The sequence below is a fragment of the Scophthalmus maximus genome, chromosome 1 (assembly GCF_022379125.1).
Source record: "Scophthalmus maximus strain ysfricsl-2021 chromosome 1, ASM2237912v1, whole genome shotgun sequence".
Taxonomy (NCBI): Eukaryota; Metazoa; Chordata; class Actinopteri; order Pleuronectiformes; family Scophthalmidae; genus Scophthalmus; species Scophthalmus maximus.
In genome coordinates, this window is record NC_061515.1 from 6,666,846 (window position 1) to 6,687,500 (window position 20,655).

Genomic DNA, 20,655 nt, shown 5'->3' on the forward strand with positions numbered 1-20,655 from the left:
TCCCTCTTTATTCCTTTTAATATACTCATAACCTTGCAGTTTCTGCCAGTAGGAGGCTGAATTACTGCACATCCAGGCTCCCCCGCCCAGTCACCCCCACTGTTCAAAGTCAAGGTAGTCTCCAACAATAACAGCTCTTTGGCTGAGACGCTTGCGGAGCTGTCTTTCCATGTTAGTCCCCCTGTGCGTAGGAGACTGACAGGTGAAGGTAAAGATAACACTGAAAGTGGGCTTTAAATGTTCGAGGTGTAATTAAGCCACTTGAACGGACTAAATGACAGCTTCAACAGTGGCACCGCTGCTTGTACGATCTGAGCTAGTTATCTATCCTGTGGCTTTTTTCCAAATATTCAACCTGTGGAATAGACCTTTAGACGAGGTCTGTTGAGCAGCACGGCCTCAATGATCATGGGAAAGGAAGGTTCAACCATCACTGGGCCTTTATTGATAACAATAATAACATTCAATATCAACAATGGTACTGAAAACACATCTGCATTCGACGGAGTCCTTGCGCTGTCACATATTTTGTTGCAACTGCAAGCTGAGGGTTAAAGGTGGAGTAAGCCATTCTGGATTCCATTCCCTCCCTTCAGCGCTCTCTCAGAGGCTTCCCCTTCGTGTTCATCAACTCGCCTTCAGTTCACTCGCCTCAACATTGCTGCCAGTCCGTCGTCTGCACAGCCAATCAATCCCATTCAAAACTCCACGCGGTGCGGCTCAGTGCGAGCATCTTCATTTGTTTCCCTTTTACAGAACGAGGATGTGAAATGACATGTACACAGAACGGACAGCTTGAGGAGAGTATTCACTTAATTGGACTGAAAGTGTGTTGACTTTGAATCCCTCTGTTCGGTGCTGCTCGAAAACCTCCACCTCCACGCTGTCATTTTGTGCTCAGCCATTGGAAAAGACACAGACTTATGTGGTACAGCACAATCTGATTGATTTATATTCCTGTATGAATAATTAAGACCCTGGGAGGGGTGGCAGTATCTCCGTGTGCGTATACGCCTGCATGTTTGTGTTCCCATGCTCAGTTAGCTGTGTACACTGTGCATAGATGATTTGTGGTTTTATAAGCTTAGTACGCATGTGTGCGAGTGTGTGTGTGTGTGTGTGTGTGTGTGTGTGTGTGTCAACGCTTGCGGATGCCATTTTGAAGTCCATTAAAATGTACTTATGCAATATGTACTGCAGGGCATCAGTGAAGTACATTAAGAGGACGTTCATATCCAAGCTTGACATTGTTCTTAGACTCTGCATATTTGTGGCTGTGGGTGTTTCCGAGGATTCCTGCTGTCATTTGTGCTGTTTTTGGGTCGACCTATGACTCATGGGTGACTGACTGATTCCTACACTGAAGCCGGCTGAGCTGCACTGGTTTTTCCCAAAGCCCTCGGATATTAATCCCTGCATTCTGTAATCTTTAAGTCTTTGTTTATTAATCTTCCTCTGCGATGCTTTACTTTATCACTTCCTCCTGTGGTCGTTGTTTTTGTTTTGTTCCCTCTCCTGCGAATTTCTTCTCAGGGGGTTTGAGGTGCTATGACGTGGTTTGGCAATCACAGAAATATACAAAACCAATTCTGGCCTTATTCTAGGGGAAATTCTGGCACAAAAACGTCTGTATGTATCAACATGTGATACACACAGATGTCCTTTTTTACCCATTTTACATACTTTTCGTGTTTTTGTCGCAGCAAGTTACATATGAATGTACATTTGTCCACTGTCACTATTATAGATTCATTACAATCCCATTAATGTCATTCCATGGAGAACATTGCATCCCAAACCCAATCTTTCCTCCCATCAAATATTTATGACTTTTCTTGTCCTGCATTTTGAATAACCTGTTATTATTGTTTTTTGCCTCATAGTAACCAAAACATCTGAGACACTCAAAATGCTATTTTATCGCGTCTACAAAAAAACACACGCATGTACGCCTTCAGGCATAAATCAAAGTGTATGTACTGTGAGTATTTGTATGCGCAATAAAATCGTGTATACACGCGCGTGCGTGCACAAACACACGCCAAGCAACTGTCAAATGCTGGATTAGATGAAGTGGAACCTCTGAGTACAACGGGAGGAGCATTCGGTGAACTGCTGTGACAGAAAATACTAACTGTAGCACTCTTACCAATACCAACCCTTGAATTATCCTCTCAGCGGAGGTCTCTCTCAGTCCTCCCAGTCTCTCAAGAAGAAATCAATGATGCGGGGGACATTCGCATCAGTACGACGGGGGAGACCCACCTGCATACAAGGCATAAAATAACTGCAGATTAGGTTTTGTTCTGGAGCGAAAGGGAAGGGAGTGCAGGTGTGTAGCCTGATGATATTATTTCTCCGGTATGACAGATGGAACGTGTTGAACTGAGTAAATCTGCCTCCAGCGTCTCTTCCAATATTTCTTGTAGCGGATTTGCGTGGTGCATGCTAAAATGGTCATTCTGATGTCTAAATGTGACACTTTAAGTTCTGCTTTAGTTATCTCAGAAGCACCATACTGGATTAAATACTAAGCAGACAGAGGTGAAGCTGTAGGCAATCTTCTTATTGCACTGCAGTAAGTTGATCCATAGGATTATTAAAGAAAGAAGGCAATGTATTCCAGTGATGGATAGTTGTTGATGTGTGGCACTGTGACTGTTTGCTGTCCAGAAACAAATCTGGTTCTTAAATAAGGTTGAGGGTTACTGTAAGTCGAGTGGCAGCTACTTGAAGTTAGAAAATGAGGGACATGCAAGTGAAAATAGCAGAAACGATTCTCCTTCTACTAGCTGTACTGCTCTCACAGACTGCAGTGGGCACAGCAGTACACCGTATATTTAGGAGGGAGAGTACAGTACATATCATAGGATGAGGGACGCAACACGCTGACGCTGTCAACTCCCCCACTTGAGCCTATATGGCTCAACTCACACACACAAAGACGCCAACGTGGAGCAGGTCCAGGTGGCGTTGGTTACAGTCTGCTGGTTTGCTCATGGATGAACTTTTTAAAAAAAGGAGGACATTTAAAGTTAAAACACAACAGTGTGGATGAAATCAAAGAGAGGATCAGCGTGAGAGGGGGACAAAGGCACGGATAAGGCAGAGGGAGGGGGAAGAAAGGGGGCCGGAGGAAAATATGAGGAGCTTTTGAAATAAGCTCCAAAGAGGAGAGTTGTTTGGATCAAAGATCTGCCCAGTACTGGGAGGAATCCCCCTCCTCATTCAAGTGGGACCAGCAGGGGCAGTTGCCTTTGTGCAAAGAAACATTTAACTCCAAATCCAAATGCCACATTCCATCCTGGATGCTGTATGTCCTCTATAGTCAGTGTAATCACTCGAAACGTCTGTGACTTGTCTCTGAAATGTACTGCCAGAGCTACGTTGCTATACTACTTAACGTTGCACTTTTACTTTATTTTGCAACTATGGGCTTCTTGCAAATCACTTCAACCGTGAATTCCACTGCAAAATGGCAAATATTCATGAATTAAGACAGCACGGGAGAATGTGGAGCCGACGAGACATCTGTCGGGTGCAAAGAAAGATTTCAAATCGGAGTCGGCGAGGGACGGGAAACTCTCAAGAATTACAGATTGAGTGACAAAACCCAGGCAGAAAGGAAATGGGGCCGAGTAAGTAGAGAGGAAAAACAGAGACGGAGCAACAGAGACAGACTCTTGCTTTCTTCCATAGTACATACAGCCACAAGCTGTTGGTCTCACTCTGCCAAACTAGCTCAACTTCCCAGCCATAGATAAGCTCTCTCTCTCTCTCTCTCTTACTCTGTGTGTGTGTGTGTGTGTGTGTGTGTGTGTGTGTGTGTGTGTGTGTGTGTGTGTGTGTGTGTGTGTGTGCGCGTGCGCGTGCGTGTTCATCAAACATAGCCAAATCAATCAAGATCTAGAGATTATCATGACCAGTGGCACAGAAGAGGACAGGAGAGGAGAGATAGAGGGGAAGGCAACGGGAACAGAAGAGAGACGGAAAAGTGGATATCACTTGGAAACGAGTTGAGTGAGGATAAACGAATACAACGGAGCGTGCACTAGTTTGTATTCACTCCACACTCACTGTACGCACCCACATGTGTTCACTTACACATATTCCCAGAGGCTCCGTGCGCACAACTCTCTTAATTCTGTTCCTCTATCTCCCTTCATTGCCCCCCCACCTCCCTCTTTTACTTTCAAGGATGGGTAATCCCTCTTGTAGTTAATGTGCTGTGACATTTCATGGTACAATGGGATTTGGGCGACACTGTGTATTCTCATGGTACTGGGGTCTGGCCGATAACCTCGCTGTCCAGGGTGATTTTGGACCGCGGCAACTCTTGGTCTGGTTTCTTTTTTTTTTATCTCACTTTGGAAATCTACTGTAGTTCACAAGGTGAAAATGCAATTCACCATAGTTCTAGACTCGGAGGTGACACAATAAGGGGGGTTGACCACAGCAACCGCACGCTGTCGCTCAGCATGTCGGATGAAAGAAAAAGTACTGTTAATTAAATCTGATTCATAAATTGAACTTGGCATTAAACCGCGGTAACACGTTATTGATGTTTTCCTGAGAGTTGACGCCCGGTGAGCGTCAATAAAATCATTGTGCTAACTGTGTGTGTGTGTGTGTGTGTGTGTGTGTGTGTGTGTGTGTGTGTGTGCTCTCTGTGCCTTGGTGAACGTGCTTAATAGAGCGTTTAACATCTGACATTGTGAGGTCGTGTTCATACCTGGCATTAACAGGGGTCTTGGGTGATCCGATCCGAGTGGATATCTTTAAGTCCGTCCGTTCACACCCGGTATTAGAACGAGTCTTCACGTGTTTCTGTGACCCGATGGGATCTCCCTTCCCTGCTGTACACAAACACCAAAAGCATTATTTCTTTTTTAAAACCAGCGGGAGGCTGGAAATGTATTTCACATGCCTAGTCGGCTGGAAGTGAAAAGAAGAAGAATTCAAAACCATTACAGACATACACTTGTAATGTACTGTGTCTTTATTATCTAAAGAGATGATCTGATGAAATGCTGATGACTTGGCCTCATATTGTGGATCAGGCAGGTTTTGTGTTTAACAAACTGACTGATAAATGTAATAACCACTTGGGCTGCACAGCAGTCTACCTTAACATTTTCCATTGGATCAGCTGAAGGCCCGAGTGCTTATCTCCCCAACAGAGCCGATGTGTGAGGATAAGGTATGGGGGCGGTAAATGTGTTCATCAACCTTCAGGAAGAGACATAATGCTTGCCAGAGTGCCTTCAGCTGGACGCCGCTTAGAGGCGGCAGCGCCGGGAGGGATAAATGTTAAGTAGTGTTGCCTGACATTTATTGTGGATTGGTCTTTCCGTTTGCCTGAACAAAGCAGGATGTTTGGTGGTAGTAAATGTGAGCCTGGGACACAAACCATGTGAAGAGAAGGTCCTGTCCTCAGTTGCTCTCCTCTGGCTTTTAACTTTACGTCCACCGATTGAGGGACCCCATGCGTGGTCCTCCTCATATATTTTTGATCTGTACTGTGGGGCGCTGTACTATTTACGCCTTCTAACGTGTGTTTATTTTTAAAACGTGTGGGGAACAATGACGTCACGGCTCACTCGCCGCGATGCCCACCGTTGCTTTGAGTAATGGGCATGCGGTAGAAACAACAACTACAATGGCGGCTATATACTGATTTTCTGTATGTTTGATGGACGCTGCTACATGTGGGTCTGATAACGAGCAACTAAATTTCACATTACTGCACCAGCATTCAAAGATGTCCGCCTCGCCCAATACTACTGATGCAGGACAAATTGAGGTCACCGGACTGCACCTCATAGTCCTTGAATTTAAAAACAAAAGAAGAAAGAAAAGGAGCACATGAAGCTGTTTTTGCCTGTTCGCTAAATGTTCATGTACTCTCTTGATTGTTGCACTTTTTTTCGGGGATATCTTCGTGGGAAATCGTTTTTTTTTTGCCACACTCACAATTCCTGTTGAAGCTCAAATTTCTCCTTCTCATCCCTTCAATGATTACTGTGCAGATTTTAAACAAAGAAGGAGCTCATTCGTGTTGGCGTAGAGAGAGATACATATGTCAAGATTTGACATAATTGTGATTATGAGGTTTATCACATGACAGTGATGACTTTGCCCTGAAAAGGCAAACTCATGACCTGTAATTTTGACTCCACGATTACTCGACTTTAATCCAAGTCACGCAGAAGGCTTTTCTCGTGTCTCCCCTCCGCTGAAGGCAGATTACAAACCGACGTGAAGCCGAGTGCTCGTGTGGCTAACAGCCGCGCCGAGGGACTGAAAAGACTCGCCGTTTTTTCGATTTGCCGTGGAAGATTTTGCTTCCGAGAGCGTGACGGTGAGCGTGAGGCGGATGGAGGCTGAGAGGTGTCACGCCCAGATTCACGAGACGTGGCTGGCAGGCCCGCTTCTGCTGTTTTGGCCGACTGTGTCGTATACCTGGAGGGAAGTCACTGCTGCCGCCGCCGCCACACTGTGGCCAATTTCGCTGGAGCGCAGCTGCTGAGAGGCTCCCCGAGGTGCACGTGTGTGTGTGTGTGTGTGTGTGTGTGTGTGTGCGTATCCGGATTAATCCACGGCGCCAATTAAAGCCTCCCGCTGTTTTTTTTTTTAAAGGATAAATTATTTACAGCAGAAGTGACCTCTCTGGTGGCCCGCCTTGCTTTTTTCTCGTCCTCTCCTCTCCCGCCTTCCTTCACGTTTTGCCACGGGCGCCTCCGTTCCCTCGCGATGTGCATTTGTTTATTTCGGTTTTCATTCTCCGCAGTTCCCCTTTGATTTACTCCGTACTGCTCTGTGTGTTTGTCCTTGTGCAACCCCTGAAACCGCAGCCGTCGTGGCCAGAGGTATTATGTCTTCAGGTTGTCGCCCTGTCCTATTCTCATGAAAGTGATACCTCAGGAATGCCTTTCTTCGTCAAAATGTAGCAATGTTCAAAAACGTTCACCTCAAAGCCGCGGTGAATTGATTCGATCTTGGTCAGAGGTCAAGGTCACTGTCAAGGTCACTGTGACTTCACAAAAACAGTTTTTGGCCGTGAATTCAATATTTTTCTTCGCAAATTATGACACAATTTCACAAAAGTGAAAGTGATGGCCATAACTCAAGGCCATATTTCCCACTGTCGGTCGCAACCTTGAATTGGTGACACTGATCTTAGATGTCCGCCTTAAAAACACTGTGGCGATCTCCTGTGCTGCTGAGTTGATGGTGTGTGCGTGAAGCTGCCAGCTTTCAGAATTCGTTGCTTCATTTGCAGCAGCGTCTATATCTGAGGTGTCGTGCCCCTGTCACGGCTTCAACTTTTCTGTAAAAATGTGATTTATTGACCTTTCTATTGACATGTTCTATCGGCAAAGCATATTCATTAGTGTTCACACCTCTCTTTACCGTGATTCACGGTGATACTTTTCCCCATCTTAAGATGTGTTTTCCCCTCGCTGAATGCTTCGGTATTTTTCATGCCTCCAGGTCACAGTTGGACTGGATTGTTGTTCAACGCAGCTGCATTCCCCTTTTTTTTTTTCTCCCTGTGCTCAATAGCAAAAGCATGTTAGCCAGTAATGCATACTTTTAACCTTTTCCAGGTAATTTGATCAGGCCTTTAAATCAATCCAAGCACACACACACACACACTGTCTGGGTTATGATCGCTGAAAACATCGACTGCTGCTCTCACTGTTCAGCCTTTGTTTTGTGCTTTCGGATTTGACGAATGGTTCAATAGTGGATTCTGAATTATAAATGTGAACTTCTGTATATCCTCTGTCAAAGGATTTATCCTCTGGACAAAGGAGGAGTGAGAGTTGAAACAGTTTAGCGACCTAACTGTATTTTACAAGGGGGGGGGGGGGCGGTTACTTCATGCCGCCATTCAATATTCCAGCACATGGAATTTCCTGTGGAAAATGGTGCTAATCCAGGTGCAATTTGTTTTGGCAGCTGACACACCGGGGGATCACAGTGCATCGAATATGTGAGTTTAATTCCAACATTGACGTGTGCTGTCGAGGAGGAGGGGTTTAAAAATGATCGGGTCTACACGATGTGTGTCTGATGATTTGCTTTGTCTCTCCGGTCTGAGAGACGTATTTCTCTGCAGCATATTTTTGTACATGTTTCACCTGAGAAATAAATTTTAAAAAATCATAGTGATTAGACCGAGCTGATGCCTTTGTTGCGATGGCCTATTATGGATTTTCCCTCCGGATATTCTCAGGTCATCATCTGATCTCAGTCAGCGGGCTTGGATTCGCTCAATTTGGTCGTACACTCTGATCTCTTTCACTTCCCCCCCTCTTTCCCTCCTCCCCTCCTCCTCCTCCTCTTCCTCTCTCCTCCCCTGAATATTTGCGCCCTCGTTTTGATGAAGGAATTTAATTAGAGCCGCGAGAGAAACGGGAAGGAGTGAGGGACACGGCGGAGGAAGGAAGCAGAGTAATAATGAATGGTCAGTGACCCCGGGAGCAGACAAGGTAAAGATAAGTGTTTAAACCAGACCAGGTCGATCCGAGGGAGAGAGGCGTATTGAACCCTGTGACTACATTAGACGAGACTGAATATAGATGTGATGCTGCAACACTGCCTCGCTTACAAAGGGAATTACTGGTAGATCCCGCGTTCGCATGCAGGATCATATGAGTTGAATAATCTATATTTGGACGCCTACTGCACCGGCACGTCTTACAATTTCTGTTTGCCTCCATAGCTCAGAGAGATGACCTTAAACAAGAGATCTTGTTTCCGGTGTCTTCGCATGACTTTCATTAACATAGATTATGAGGAACAGAATAAATCAGACGTGGCTTTGTTTCACAGTGCAGCTCGGCCGTGTCCTGTTGTTGAGTGCAAAGTCAAACGTACGATAATTTAATGATTTAATAACTGATCTAAAAAACACAAGTTTTTCTTAAGCTTACTATTGGATGGATTGTTATTACAGACATTTGTATTTTATACTTAGGCTATAGACCTCCTTGTTTTTTGGGTGGTTACTGAGCTAATGTTAGCACGCTGACCGGCCACACTAAAATGGTGAACATTAGATCGGCTCAAAATGTTGACTGCCGACTATATATATATATATATATATATGGAGAAAACTATGGGCGTGTCAACAAAGGGTGAGCCGAACGCAGCACCGCACGCCATGGCATCAAACTAAAATCCTGTATCCAAACTACCATAATCCCTTCAGCTCATTCTACAGGAGCATTGCGGTGTTTGTTTGCATCTAGTTTCCCTTGGTAACGAACCGCAGCAAATACACAACACAGCGGAGCTCGAGGGAGGTTTTCACCCGCTCTTCAAATTCTGCCAGCATTGCAAGCTCAAAGCACCGAGGTGCAGAAGTGCAGCACTGCAAAGCTGCAGCTTTAGACGCTTTTAGTCTTGTTTTTAACTCACAGGTTTACAGTTAATGTTTACATCTCTGAGATCACGTCTTATCAAAACTGAGTTTGCTCAAGATCTGACAGACCCAAAGCTGGAGAACCTGCAGCCAGTAGCGTCGTCATCATCACCGCCACCACCACTATCATCTGGCATCAAATGCCTCGCCAGAGAGAGGCACTTCCAGCCATTTCATCAGAGAGATTAGTGTGATGTATGCTTTTTAATAATTTACTGTGGCCCTCGAAGGATGTTATTAAAATTGAGATGGCCCTTGATAGGGGCAAAAAAAAGGTTCACCTTCCCAGATCTGAGGTCTCCATTTATGTTTTGAAGTAAGTGGTCTGCTACATTATGTTGAAGGCCCTTTTTCTTTAATTCCATTTTGTGTGTGTGTGTGTGTGTGCGTGTGTGTGTGTGTGTGTGTGTGTGTGTGTGTGTGTGTGTGTGTGTGTGTGTGTGTGTGTGTGTGTGTGTGTGTGTGTGTGTGTGTGTGTGTGTGTGTGTGTGTGTGTGTGTGTGTGTCATATCTTTGGAAATGTAATGCTTCATTTCAAGGTTGTTATTTTTTTCCTTTTTTTGGTACACAACAAAACTGAACTGCAATATTAACCGATGCAAGGTAATATGGACCGGCAGTGACCCCGCTGAGCTTTTTTCATAACTTCTACCTCCGCAGCGTTCACGGCGCACAATCTATTCAGCAACACCTGATATTATTGCTTTGCTGTCTGTTTCAGTAATGTGATGAGTTGCCATCCATGGGGATGCCAACGTTGCCTCATAATACTGTATGTGGAGTTGTTGCTATGCTCGTAGACATTTTAATTGATTCTCCAATGAGTAGGACGCCTGAACATACAAGTACCGCCCCTCCCACACACACACACAAACACACACATGCCATTTGTCTTGTCTTTTCAGCTTCTCATTGTCGCTCAGAGAAGACAAGCCCCCCCCCCCCCCCCCCCCCCCCCCCACACACACACACACACACACTCACACACGCATGCGCCAATTCCTATCTTTTTAGCTGCTCATTGTTGCCGCGGAGAAAAATTATTATGTCTGCACACTTATTCTATAGTCTCCATTCTTTGACCCGATGCTATATAAGCATTCAGTCTTATTCTCATGCCCTCTTATTCTGATGGTAATTGGACTGCCTGAAAGGACACGCAGAGGATTGTTCCGTCTCATTCAACAAAATACGGTAAAAAGTCATTACTGGGATTAAAAAAAAAAGAAGGAAGAAGAAGCTGTGCGGTGGATTTCCAGGGCTCTGTTGTCCCCCCCCCCCCAGTTCATGTGCTAATGAGTCACAGGTTGATTGTTTCCTCATATTTTAATCTCCAGTGTTGGAGGAGAGGGGGGGCAGCACATAGGAGGAGTGTGGGTATACGAGCGAGAGATGAGATGAGAGGAAGAAGAGATGATGGGCCCTGGAAAAGAAGACAGGGCAGGGGCTATTGGCTGCAAAAGGAATGGAGAGGAGGGGGAAAAAAGTGAAATTACGTAAGAGGAGGAGAAAAGCAAAAATGTTTGACGAGAACAGTGAGGAGGTGAGGGACATCGGGGGGGTGGATGAGAGCTGCTGCTGATAAACCTTTTGCAATATTTCACAGTGGTTCATTTTAAACTATGGGGGCGGGGGGGAGTCACTGAAGAGCAAACCTCCATATTTTCCCTCCCGTATAGGATTCGTACAAAAACCAATCACGACTCACAAACCCCGTCTGCCGCCGTTCACCGTGCATACCGCAGGGTTGAAATACTGACCAGGGGGGCAATGAGAGACGTTTTCTTGAATAAACGAATGTGTCATTTGCATAAATATACATAATAAAAGAGCTTTGTGTAAGGCTCCTCTTCAATGTGCAGTTTTTTCCCTCCTTTTTTTGCAACTTGCATGGTAGAGGTCATGCAATTAGGAAGGAGGAATATTGTGTATGATATACATTTTTTGGAATATAGTATAGTCAGAGAAGTGGAGAGAAAAAATAACTGAAGTACGATTTGCTGAAGGGATTTTTCTTGGATGTCACTCAGGAAGGTGTTTTGTAAAGAGGGTACAAGTTCATCCGCTTCAGTGTAGTTAGATGAGTTAGTTGCAGTGTCACAACACAAATACGAATATTGCTTTTGCGAGGGCTTAAAATCTGAGCCACCATTTGCATACTGTATTTTCGATACTAGGCCGGTGCACTGGCGGAACTTACGTGTTTTAAGGAGTAGGTCGTTCTGTTTTAGAAGTAAGAATAAAATCCTTACTTGGACAGCAGGCCGGGCATTTAGATAATGGAACCAAATGTCTTCCAGCCACTTACCCAGAATCCATCCACTACTTTTTTCCCCCCCACCTAATGTAGTAGCAGCAGCGGTGGTGGGGACCCATTTTCTCCCACTTTCAGCTCCAGATCAAACAAGGCAGGAAAATGTCCCTTACATCCACGTGTGATGCTGTGACTGTTATTTATTCCTACTCTATATCATTGGATCAGCACATTCTGAACCGTCAGTAAATCATGACCATGCACCAGTTGAACTCAACCCGCATCCTCTTGCTGGGTTTTTTTTGAACTGCTATTTGACCCAAGATACAATTACTCAACCATGACTTGTAGTTCAACTTCTAGAAGTGTACGAGTAAACATACACATATAGAACATGCCAAGATGCAGGAAGTTGTTGCACAACATCATGTTGCTGGGTTTTTCACACAACATTTCCCGTAACCACACACATACACACACAAACATTCCCTCAGCCCTGACCTCAAGAACAATAACCGCGCAGTCGAAAGCATGATTGAAAACGAACCCAAGTTAAACAGCGTTGCCTCGTGAACTCCAGCCCGCGCCACCCCCCTCTCTCTGACCTTTTCTCAGAAACCCAGCCACAGGAAGGAACCTGAGAGTTCAGCGACTCACCACTGTTGCTCTCCATCATATATCTCCCTCCAGGCGAGTCGTTGCTGTTCACAAGAGAGGTCGAGGGGGTAGGCAGGGGGTAGGCAGGGTGTAGGCAGGGGGGACACAGCGATTCCGCTGGGGAAGCAAACATAGACAACGTGGTCCTCTGAGGAGACGGGGCGAAGCAGGGAAGGAGTCGCTTGGGGAGGGATGAGACGGGAGATCAAAATTAGGTGGGAGGTGAGATATAAACAAGAAGACGGAGAGAATGAAATTGAGAGTACATGAAAAGTAGGCAGACTGCAAGATCAGCATTCGAAGGTGTAGGTGGCCTTAGTGAACACAGGTGGTCCAGGGTTGACTTTCCCGATCATAGATTATATATAAGATATAAATTATAAGCTATTTGACAAGACGTGTGTGTGTATAAATTATTCTGATGAGGAACTAAGTCGAGCATGCAGTGCATATCGAGATCATTAAATTGATTGTGTTCCATTCTGATTGACCGTATAATGCCCCTGAATCTGTTGCTGATGAAATTTGCAGATGCCCTAGTAAAACATGATATCCTGTTAATTTGTCCCTCAGGTAACTGCAGAGTGTCTGCAGGTCCTAAAAAAAAACCCCTTAACCAGCTTCAAACTACAATAATTATGGCTGCTTCGCCTCGAGGGTACAGTAAAAATATAGTATACTTGTAAAAAATATTGTGGTTGGTATGTGTTTTAATCCGGTGACAAATAACTCTGTCTCTTTCTCTAGTTGTTTTGTTGGAGCTGGATTTAAATGAGGGCTCTAAATTAAAACGCATCATTGTCATCACTTTTACAAACATGATTATCAGTGCCCCTCGTGGAATAAAGCTGGTCATGGCAGCAGGACTTTGAAGTGATTTCATGAATCGACTCTGTGGTGTGATTTCTCCACCTCTAGCCCACACATTATATTCAACCCGACACTTGGAGACCTGTAAATATCCTGTATTGGACATCATTATAGGCTAGCCTCCAAGAAAGCTGTTTACACCTCCGTACAACATCAAATGAGCATTCAGCAGTCTCCTCTCGCCCGATCATACACATCCATCCTTCCCTCCTTCCAAGCGTCCATTGCAGTCATTGTGACTGCAACATCCCGAAGCCACGTCTTCCACTGGACCTGCCAGTTTGACAATCATCAGATTTGTTTTTCCTCCCCGAGGTTTTCCGACAGAAGCAATAACCTTGCTTTATTTAGCTACTCGTGTAATCTCCAAACGGGGGGGGGGGGGGGTGGACGGTATATCTGGAGCCATATTTCCACTCCGATGTATTCATAAGCTCTTCCTTAAACCCTTCCGCTGCTGTGTTTAGAGGCACTGAGAGTACGAGAGGATCTCAGCACTGGAACTTAAAATAGCCTGCATTCTTTCCTCTGTGTTTCAGGAAGCATCACAAGAGACCGGAACAACCCACACCCCAATGCCCCCCCCCATCCCTCCTCACTCAAACTTCTTCATCAGCCATCCCTCTCCCAGCTCTTTAGCCCTTCCTTCCTTCCTTTCACCCAAAGTTCGCCCCCCACCTTTCTACTTCCATATCACCGGACAGCGAGTCCTGCCGTCCCCCTCCTGCTGTAATGGTCTCATTTTTGAATATCGCTCAGCTTTTGTCCAACGCAGTGAATTTGCGTTAATGTCTTCATGCCGCGTGTACGCCTACAGCTTGTGAAACAGAAAGTGCTACATCAAATTAAATGCACATAAAAGAGCGTAACGCCAGAGACGCCTTGTTAAAATGTATCGAGCAGAGTTACGGCAGAAGATGAATGGTCTCCCTTTGTGCTATCTCTCTCTCTCTCTCTCTCTCTCTCTCTCTCCCTCTCTCTCTCTCTCTCTCTCTCTCTCTCTCTCTCTCTCTCTCTCTCTCTCTCTCTCTCTCTCTCTCTCTCCCTCTCTCCCTCTCCCTGTTTCTCTCTTTCACTTTGTGTCTGCCTTGTGTCTCTTTTACCTCTGCGTTTCAACTTTGCTCTCACAAAGATCAGTTTGCTGACACACACTGAGCCTCAGTGTGCAAAAATGAGAATTTGTGGCTGCCGAGATTCACTAATGGAAACAAAAATACCGAGGAGGGAGCAGGGGGCTCGAAAGTCCAAAATAGAGGAAACTGCCGTTGCTAGTATAGCTGTGTGGCACAATCTACATTTTTATTTTGTCCGTCCTGTGTCGGAGTATGAACTGCTCCACAAAACAGAAGTGGTTTGCCGACAGTCGACATGAAAAATGATGCCGGTCGACAAGCCTTTGGAAGCATGTTTCTAAAAAAGGTTACCAAAGTAAGCCGTCGTTTCAAGGATAAAAAAAATGAAGTGTCTTAAGGTCACGACCCTTCAGAACAGATCCAATATGCCATTACAAGTCTTGGGATATATTTGCCATAGTTATGTTTCTTTGCTTGTTCATTTAGTGTTCTTCTTCCTGTTTGTCACCCATTGACAACCAAAGTTTTAAGGTGGCAGCAAATATGTATGTAAGGGAACAGGCCTGTGCGCAGACCAGCGGTCTGTGACCCGTTTATGGTGACACAAGTGATGCCACGACAGCTAAAACTGTATCTAGCTGACTTTTTTTTTTTTTTACAGTGTCTTCAGAATAAGTAATTTGTTTTTTTCCTTTGCCGTCAAATCCGGTGAATACTCATCACGTAGTCACAGCATGCACATACAGTAAACGACGGCGTGCAGCGGTGTTTTGCAGCGTGCGGTCGTACAAAGGCTCAGCCATGCATAGCTCTGCTCTGACTGTTGTTTGTTTTGTGCGACAGTTTGTGTCGCTTCCTCTGAACCCTTTTTTTTCCCAGCGTGAGAGCTGGTCCATTGTACTGAGTGTGTCAACAGTAGCAGCTGAGTGGCAGCCTTCGGTCCACGCACTCAGAGTAATCCTTAAAAAAAAGGAGAGAGAAAGCGGGAGAAAGAGAGGAGGCACCGGAGGGAGAGAGGGAGGGAGAGAGGGAGGGAAGTGTAAGGATCGGGGGTGAAAAGAGCAAGAGATTGAGCGGTGGTGGAGTCAAATTTGACAGCGAGCAAGGAAGGTTGAGGAGGGGGAATGCACGGATGAGAGAGAGAGAGAGAGAGAGAGATATTTTAATGTATCAAAGGACTCTCTATCACAGTCTCTGAAACGTTACATACACAGCTCCCTATCACCCTGACTGACAGCTGCACAAATTCGTGGAAAGAGGTTCCCTGGGAAAAAAACCTTTGATCAGGTGTGTGTGTGTGTGTGTGTGTGTGTGTGTGTGTGTGTGTGTGTGTGTGTGTGTGTGTGTGTGTGTGTGTGTGTGTGTGTGTGTGTGTGTGTTGGATAGAGACATTGCACATTGTTGTATACCTGCACACCTGAGTGTGTGTGAATGAAGAAAGGCTCGTTTCTGGTCAAGATGATGATGGCGTAAAATGAATGTAAATCGATGACGCTGTGTGTGTTTATGTCCGTTAGAGTGGTTCAGTTTTTGTGCACATGCAATATATGCATGTAATGGTATTGTATTCCTAATCAGTCATGTGTGTTATGTGCATTGTCTTATCTCCTTTGTTGTAGTTTTCACCTGAATGGGGTTTTTTTTATTTCCAACTGCAGCCTTGAAATCCGTCGTATTTGCATCTGACACTTCCCATCAAACATCTCCCCGAGGTGGTCGGTAAACAAACCCACCAATATTGAACGAGTCCATGCAAATGCACGCACACACCTCAGTATAAATGGCACACTGAGCACCCAGCAGCTCCTCTGGAGTGTTTTTTCGTGCAACTAATAAGGCTGTTTTTTAGTAAAAAAACAAGAGTTCACCTTTTCCTTGTCGTGTTTTTAAAGTTATTATGTTGACCGATTGCATTATACAGTTTTAGGAAGTGAAGAAAGCTGATATTTCTTTCACACACATGACAAGCCATTCATCATGTATTGAGGAAACACACTTTTTCTATTACTAGTGACATTTAGGGATGTGATCATTTTTTTCAGTATAGTATTAATCACCCAGGGGTATACAGTATGTATATATATATACTGTATATATATATATATATATATATATATATGTAGAAACAGCAATTAGAACCAGCACTTGATAACTTGACTTGATTTATTGGCAATTACATCTTTATCAACTGATTGATTGGATGTAGTCAGTTTTAGCTCTTTGCATTTCTTACATTCGTGTCGTCAGTATGGCTTAAAGACTCTGAGACCATATTCCCAGTGAACACACACACTGGGAGAAGAGTGTTAGGGGTTCAGAAGACACTTGCAAATCGAGTAGCATTCGTCACATCCATTAAAATGAAGTATTACCTAGTGTAGCCTTTTTTTTTTTGTACTTCTCCGTACTTTGTCTGTTTGTTGTTGAAGTGTATAGACTCGTTCTGGGCAGTTAGTGTAAGGCACGGGCCTGTAAATATCACCATCTCCTTTTACTGCTGAATGTCTGCTGTATATATGCCGGATCCTGTTGGTGCTGTCTATTGTGTGCGCCCGTGTGTGTGTGTGCGCCCGTGTGTGTGTGTGTGTGTGTTTGTGTGAGCAAAGTACAGGTAATGGATTAATAGAGAGGCTCCACATCGTTGTGTGGTGACAGCCTGTCATTATCACAAACACTGGCTCACACACACACACACACACACACACACAGCCTCGCAGATGCCAACTAGCACATATATATGTACATACGCACACACACTGCAAAATACAGTATCCAGCTGAGCGCGCACTCTCTTACTGGCTCACCTGTCTCTCCCACTCGTCATCATGACACACGGGGAAACTGTGGCCTGGGATCGCATCAAACTGCAGCGGCGTCTCAAACTTGTTCCATCCAGTTCCCAACCATGGGATTGTTTTGCTCCAAACATCAAGACAGCTGTGATATTAGCCATACGGGCTTTTTTTTAAAGATGATACTTCCACCAAACATAACCTGAAAGTTCGCTTAAGGCAGCAGGCGCAGGCAATGTGCATGTGCACTCTGAACCCACCAGTTCAAAACCCGTATTAATCCCTGAGCCGTCCTCCCTGCCAGAAATGGTCATCTGATGAAGTCATTTAGTCAGTGCTGAGCTGTGTAATTGGACTGTGAGTGCTGATTGGACATGTTTGAGTAAATTAGGGGTGATTAAGGTCCCAGGCCTGGATTAAACTCTGGACACACTCTGGATGTGTTCACCTCTAAAGGGATGCTTGAGAGTGCAATGCAATCTTATATAGTCAAAACAGTTCCTTGAAACAGATGACAGTGCACTGGAGAAGAAAAACTGTCAGGGGATTCCACATAATTACCCTTTATTTATCCAGGTCCGTTTGAATTGAAAAAAAACAAGGTTAATGATCACGTTTTAACATTCAGTTTTCTAAATGACCCAGCAAAACAGTTTCTTCTTTTTTAACTGCCTGAGTCCTCTTTTTGCAGACAGACAGACAGACACACACACACACACGCTACACACTTACAGCAGGTCTGTCCCGTCATGCTGATGACACCGACTGCATAGGAATGGTGATTGCGTCCTTATCCTTAAATCTCACAGAAGCAGTTAGAAAATTACTGCAAAGATGCTGCCGAGCCGATAACTGTTATTGATACAAGCTCATAGTCAAACTTATCACGATGAGCACTGGTTGAGGATGAGGTTTAGGACTGAGCAGTAGGACTCCATGAAAAGGATGTGCGTTTGGTCGAAAGAAGAGTTAAGTTAAGTGTCCTGGAAAGGACTGAGTGGCAGAAACTGAAAAGCAGCTTTGTTTGACATCATTAAATGACATCAGAAATTGTGGCGAAAGAACGAAAAACTTTGCTTGTGACCTTATGTGACCTTTCCCTCTCCTTTTCTCTCTCTCTCTCTCTGACTCCACAGCAGTCCTATGCTCCTCCCCCTCCAGCCTTGGCTCTGCCCAGTCCCGGCCACACAGGAGGAGGAGGAGGAGGAGGAGGAGGTGGAGGTCAGGGAGGAGGGCTAATGGAGCTGCTCAGTAAGACCAACCTGTACATCCGAGGCCTGCCGCCGGCCACCACCGACCAGGACCTCATCAAACTCTGCCAGCCGTGAGTTCTGTTCTGTTTGATTTGATGATGTGCACGTGAGTTAAGCTGCGTCCTTCAGCGCAGCCGAGTTTGCTTTTTTCCTGATGATTTCAGTTCAGCTTGTGGCAATTGATATTGTGTGATTCAATCTTCCCGCTGCATTCTCACCTAGGCTCACGCTGACATTTTTTCCGGAATTTTTTTACCAGGAGTCTCGCAGGAAAAGTTCCGGAAAATGTCCTGACTTCAATGAGTGTCTGAAAGCAGCTCAGACGACAACTTGCCTTCACAGCAATATATTTGAGCAAAGCTGTTGAACGGTGTGATGTCACAGATTATTCCTGGCCTTCAACAACTTTAGCTGCAGCGGCAGAAAAAACTGGACACTGTAGAATCAGGGCTCTTAACTTCCTTTTTTTCTTCCTTGATGCTAAAATTAAATCCTGTTCATTTTATTCTCATTTGTCGATATTTGGACAAACAGAATGGAGATGAACCAGCTCTCCCATTGAGGGTCCCGATCGCCCGCAGCCAACACCTGATATCATTACATATAATTGGAGAATTATATATTGAGTTATACTCCTCGAGTGAGGGCTGTAAAATATCTCATTAACATTTCTGAATTGATCTAATTGATTTCTGGAATATAGAAAAAGGTAGAACAAAATGTGCAGACTGTATAACACACACACACACCCACACAAACACCATGCCTTGCCCTTCTGCGTGTCAGCTGCAGTTCAAGCCCGTTGTATTTCAGCTCAGCCCTGGAGGCGTTCTGGAGAAAGAGGGTGAAAAATGGGTGCCAATAAAAGTTTCATTAGAGGACCAGTGAGTGTGCCAAGTGGCCAGTAACATTTAGGAAAAGGTCGGTGCGGGAGTGGGGGACCCGCGTGTGCTGCCGGGCAGCAGTCCTAGCCTTGGGTTACCAACTCTCCCCGGAAATAGACTGAGTGGCAGTTTCCTGTCACTCACTGGCATGACAAGCACATACACACACACACACACACACACACACTCTTTCAACTCAGTGTCATCCTCATCCTTATTGTTAGCAAGCGTGGCTTTTGTGTGTGTGTGTGTGCGCGCCAACCCACCCGGCAGCACCATCCTCTCCCTTCCCATTCTGTCAACCTCCTCATTTCCTGCTCGCATCCTTCTCTCTCTGTCCCCCCTTCCTCTATCCTTCAACCCCCCCCCCGCCCATCCCACCCACCCACCCGTCCCCACCCTCCGCCTGCCTTCCTCTCCCCCTGTCTCTGTGCCAGTTCTCAGAGTGTCAGTGAAAAGTGCTGTTGTCAGCTGACATTTCCAATCACTCCCCCGGTTCCCCAAACTATGGACACACTTTTAACGTCTGGGGACAGAGCAGAACGTGAGCGGAATCTAAAGTGTATAGCACAAGGGCAATTTCTCTGTCTCTCTCTCGCACGCTCGCTCGCCTTCACCCACACTTGTTGTCTCGCTGTCTCTCCAACGTGCTCACCACCGCCTCACTACTCATGCCCGTTGAATCTACGGATCCGTCTATGTGGAAGGCTCTGCCTCACGGTCGGCGGGTTGCTTGAGGACGGACAGAGCTCCGACCACTCAAAGGAAGTGAAATTCGAGAGTCGCCCCGGAAACCTGCAGCATGGCAGGTGGGAATTTTTCGAAAAGCGTCACGTGAACGTGCTCGATGTTTTGGCGGCAGGCGCTTGTGGTGAAACCTGAAGCCTAGACGTGCCGACTTGAAAGTCAAAGTCCATCTCCGATCATCAGCACTTTCGGCGACATCAGCCCTTTTTCACCGCGGAAAAAACTCCAAGATCTCATTTCCTTATAGTGCCTGAAGATGTTAAGACGACGTATGGGGAATGAAGCTGAAGGCCTCGGCACTCTCTCGGTCTCCCTCCTGTATCGGTCGGTTCGAGTCTAACTGGCGGAGAGGGTGGAGGATGAGGGGAACGCAAGAGACATGACAGCTGTATCGGATCCCCAATTAGGACACACCACACACACACACACGAGGACAACCCCGCGCGTACGCTCACTGAGAGCACACCCACACACATTCGCAGCCTCCGACAGACCACAGCGAGCCGTTAAGGCGCGGGGAATATGCAGATGTACATGGCGCATGCGCGTACAATCCCAGACATCCCGGAGAGACGTAGAAGTTAAATGTATGCGAGTGTGAGATTGTGCATGTGAGTGTCGGTTGGATCTGTGGTTCAGTAGACATCAAACAGGGAGCGTCCATGGGCTGACGGTACTGCAAACGGGAATGA

General features: G+C 45.6%; 1 protein-coding gene across 9 annotated transcripts in view; it reads left to right on the forward strand.

The window, feature by feature from the left end:
* LOC118313562 (RNA-binding motif, single-stranded-interacting protein 3) overlaps positions 1-20,655 on the forward strand; it is a 144,028-nt gene that overhangs the window by 56,378 nt on the left and 66,995 nt on the right. For all 9 annotated transcript variants that reach the window (XM_047336130.1, XM_035639405.2, XM_047327164.1 and 6 more), the window contains one exon: positions 18,216-18,403. In XM_047336130.1, the coding sequence (XP_047192086.1) occupies positions 18,216-18,403 (188 nt within the window). The remainder of the gene's footprint in view (positions 1-18,215; positions 18,404-20,655) is intronic.